Source organism: Armigeres subalbatus, unplaced genomic scaffold (genome assembly GCF_024139115.2).
Source record: "Armigeres subalbatus isolate Guangzhou_Male unplaced genomic scaffold, GZ_Asu_2 Contig1855, whole genome shotgun sequence".
Taxonomy (NCBI): Eukaryota; Metazoa; Arthropoda; class Insecta; order Diptera; family Culicidae; genus Armigeres; species Armigeres subalbatus.
In genome coordinates, this window is record NW_026942678.1 from 1 (window position 1) to 4,346 (window position 4,346).

The 4,346-nt window shown below is 38.7% G+C and overlaps 1 protein-coding gene across 2 annotated transcripts; it reads right to left on the reverse strand.

The window, feature by feature from the left end:
* Positions 1 to 19: 19 nt before the first annotated feature.
* On the reverse strand, positions 20 to 1,358 carry LOC134203445 (rhythmically expressed gene 2 protein-like). Of its 2 annotated transcripts, none has more exons than XM_062678324.1 (2): positions 1,120 to 1,358; positions 20 to 1,052 (listed from the first exon to the last, which is right to left on the reverse strand). In XM_062678324.1, exon 2 carries the CDS (start codon positions 1,039 to 1,041, stop codon positions 256 to 258), a length of 786 nt encoding a protein of 261 aa, XP_062534308.1. In that variant the 5' UTR covers positions 1,042 to 1,052; positions 1,120 to 1,358; the 3' UTR covers positions 20 to 255. The 2 variants fall into 2 exon arrangements, with proteins under 2 accessions (XP_062534308.1, XP_062534307.1); XM_062678323.1 differs by having other exon boundaries at positions 22 to 1,056; positions 1,120 to 1,357.
* Positions 1,359 to 4,346: the final 2,988 nt, after the last annotated feature.

Here is a 4,346-nt window from a genome sequence, read left to right on the forward strand (position 1 = left end):
TGGTTGTAGTTTCTTGAAACTATTATAAATTATTTCAAATTATTGTTGTAGTTCATTCTAGAACTGAAAAGTAGTCGAACACCCTATTTAAGCTAATTTAGGCTAGATACTTAATTACTGAAGGCTTTCTTTCGTTACAACCACTTAACGGCAGGTATTAGATCTCATGATCACTTATAACATTTAATCTCAATATATATTCTATTATGTACACTTTATGAGAAACGAAAGAAACCTAACTACAGTCACAACAATCTACCACTTCAATTCATCGGTCTCTAAAACGTGAATAAATTCCCGAAAGTTTGCAAACACATGTTTTGGATTTATTTCTGAATCGAGAGAAATTCCCTGCTGAGATTCGCTTCCCACGTTAACCAATATACTCGCCCAGCCAGCTCGTTGGGCGCCAATGTAGTCTAGTTGAGGAGTATTGCCAATGTGTAATGCTTCACTCGGAAGCACCCGTTGATTGCAAAGATTCAACGCAAAATCGAATATTTCGCGGCAGGGCTTCTGAATCCCTGCATCATAACTCGTTACGATAAAATCGGTTGGTATTTGCATAGCCTCTAAAATGTAGCTCAACCTGGGATCAAAGTTTGAAATAATTCCTACCTGTTTACCCTGGGCCCGTACCAGATCGATTAACTGATCGGCGAATTCGATCTTTGTCCAGCAGTCTCGAGTCTCGTAGTCCTCTATGAGCTGGTCGGCAATACGACTGAGCATAGCTTCGCTCAAGTGTCGATGGGAATCCCGAAATATGTCCATGACCAGCGTTCGCCACCACCATCGCCAATCGTACGGCGAACCCTTGCCAAAGTTTGGGTAATCTCGCGCCATTCGCTTGAAATGTGTCCGGAAGCAGCCAGCCAGCGCCTTTTCCTCGATGTTCTGGCACCCTTGATGGCGAGCGGCCATAGCGTATTGGATCTCGGGCGGGCGGGAGAATTTCAATAGAGTATCGGTCACATCGAAGGTCACCAGCTTGAAGCGGGATAGATTTTTCGAAACCAATCGTGAATTGATGCTCATCATTGGATTTTTATCTGTCTGATAACAAAGAAATTTCGGATTTTTCATCATTTGTTCGACCCAAAAAAAGAAATATCTTACCGGTTAGGTAACTTATCTTAAACTTCGAAATTACGACGAATGCTACGAAAACTAATCAACATTATCACTTTTAATTATTAGTTATACTGCTATTTTAATGCCGATAGACTATTGAATATCTCCCGGAAAAAATCAGCGGAAGTTTTACGATTTTTACATCACCGAATAGAAAGACAAATCATTTTGTGAACTCACTTTGTTTACGTACACCTCTCTTCGATGCAAACATTCTCCTGCACAACGTATCTATAACGAGTGTATGCGTATTATGCCAGTGGTGCTCACTTGCGGTTCTTCATGCTTCAGAGTGCTGTCTACGGAAAAAAAAATTCCATGTGAAGTCTCAATGAGCTACGTTTCTTAAAACAATTTGAAATTCGGCTTTTTATTTCTATTTTTTAACAATTCGAGGTCCTTTTTTTGTTCGGGATGAACCACTGCGTCTATTTCATTGAACTTTTGTAGTATACCCGTGCAAGTCTTTCTGCTCCATTTCTATTGAGAAAAAATGAAGTAGTCGTTTTTTATTCTTACTTCTACTACCCGCTCGGAAAGATCTTCTAGAAGTCTCCCGCGATATCTCTGAGACAAAAAAATGAGTCTCCTAGACATTTTTCTTCGATGTCTAGAACCTGTCACACCTCAAATCCGCCTCAAATGCAACAACCGTTTCTACCTCAAATTTATGGCGAATAAACCGTTTGAACCGGTATGAGTTTGACAGATAGAATCTCTTCGATATTTCTTAGACATCTCTTAGACATGGGTACCTCTATTCTAGTAGATTTTTGCTAGATATAATGGAGACACGGGTACCAGAATAGTGATACTTCTTCTTCTTATCATTCTTATTTAGGAATTTTCGGTTTGTTTACACATCTAAAATTAAAAAGCTGAACATTCACTTTTTTATTTTTATTTTTTCTTGTTTGCTTAGGTATAAAATAATCTAATAAATAGACTAGTCCATAGTCCTGCATATTTGCTGCGACGTGTTCCTGCTGTTCAACGTATGAATCGTTTTAAGGTTGACCACAGCGGGTCTAGAGTTTTGGTGGACTTGTTGAATATTATTTCTTCCGTTGGTCTTGTACATCATTACACCGGTAGCTTGTAAAACCGGGTAGATGCATAGGCTCAGCTCCTTGTACTGCGGCAGGAGCGTCTGTCTGGTCATCGTAGACATACTGTCCAAAAACCACGAAATTTTCGTTAACCATACTACACTGCATGAAAAGTGTCGACTTGAAGGGGTCAATATTACAGGCTAGTAAAGTGTAAGTCATCCTCGCAGTCATCTGCATGTGCTGGATCTTGTAGATCATTTTTCAGAAAAAATGTAGGTCCACTTTGCAGTAGGTCCCATCTGCGCCTGCGTTCTGAAGGTGAACCCGGTCGGCTGTTTGCCAAAAATCGAGTCCACTCCAATGTCCTGTGCTGCAAAAAAACGTTTTTTAATATTTCAAATCCTTGGTTTCCAATAGAATCCCTGCGGGTATTCCAACAACAATTCCGTGGTGATCCTGGCGAAAATCTTTCGAGGGTTCCGATAGAATTTTTGTTTTGGAAATTCCGATGCAGGAAACCTTATAAAATTCTTATCAGTTTTTATTCGCCGCCAACTCACCGAAACACCCAAGCCGTACCGTTTTTTTTTTGCAAATCAATTGCAACCTTTTTCAATGAAAATTTACTTCATGATCTCGAGATTTTTCTCGAGCAGAAAAAGAAAGTAAAAAAGATGGCCACTACGCGCGAAGAAACTAAACCGAATGAACGGGCTAAACCGTTTCAACGGATTCAACTGATTCAATGTGCGAATGTATAGAAGTAAACAAACAAACACACTCAAAAAAATCGAAAGGCAATATACATTTGGTTTGGGTCCAAACTTATTTTGAAACTTGGCTAAGGTGGTTTGCGTCCTATCCAGGTATATTCCTGTTCGCTTTTAGACATCCTTCCGTGCGGGTAGAAGTCAAGCTTATCAAAAACGTTACCAAAGTCTCTGGCTTTTCAGCTTTTTACTAATATCACCTCTAAAAGTATTTAAAGATGACTGGATGCATTTTTCATGCTGCTCCAAATTATGTCAGTTTTAAGACGGTAAAAGTATTTGTAACTACCCTTATTTTACGTGACGTGAACATAAGTCACAGTATGCAAACTGTACCCTGTATGTTGGAAATTAAACGGCGAAAAACAGATATGGTGCAGAGTCTATTATATAGAGTTGCGCAAAGAGGATCTTCTTACACTTATTCTGAATGATCTTCTTGTTATTCTGTTTGCAACTTTCAGTTTTGTTCAACCCTTAAAGTGACTTCACGGGAGTGTTCATTGCTAAAGCTTTTTAATTCGATAACCAAGTCACCCACAGAGTGCAAACACGTGAGTATCTTGTTGCTACTTTATTGGGGGTGTATTGAAGTTTTTTGAAGCTGTTTCTAGAACAAATCTAATACATTTCAATTCATGCGTTTTAATTCGCCATAATAATCATTAGGCGATAACAATACTTCCGCCTTACCAACAAGCATTTGTTTACTTTGCTCGATACACTGAACCAAATCATCCTCCTCATACTGACTGTTTACTGGTTCGCTACAGCCCCTTAACGAATGTCATCCACATTATGGATGATTCGCATACGGTTGGATTTGTTGTCACATGATGAACACCCGTCGGATTATCATCTGATCACAAGATGATGTTCATTTCAGAATCGAATGCAAGATGAACAGTATCAATAGGATTGTCATCCGAATGCAAGAAAATGTTCATTTCAAAAGCGAATGCAAAATAAATAATATTTTGGTGGTTTTCAGTATGGAAATCGAGTTGTAATCAGAATAAAACTGAATGAATGAAAGATGGAAACTGAAAAAAACATAAAACGCTTTTGGAATGTTTCTTTCAGTGGAAACAGCAAAAATAATATAAACTACAGAGAAAGATTGTCGTTGTCTGGAACATCTTTTGCAGGTTGGGATAGGGACAATGAAAAAATCCATACGATTTGTTCTGTACCCAACATGTTTCGGACAGCAGAACAAAGGGCACCGAGACGACAATCTTTCTCTGTAGATTATAACCTCTTTTGACGCTTTTAATGCGTATGCGAAATGATATGAGCGCTTTGTTCATCATAAACCCTCCAAACAAGTCAACCCAAATTACTGTGGTTGTCTAAATTAGCAATTCAAATCAACTTCGTTACTCTTTAT

Excerpts from the sequence above, each read along its gene's own strand:
- LOC134203445 (XM_062678324.1), bottom strand. The coding sequence starts at position 1,041 with ATGATGAGCATCAATTCACGATTGGTTTCGAAAAATCTATCCCGCTTC.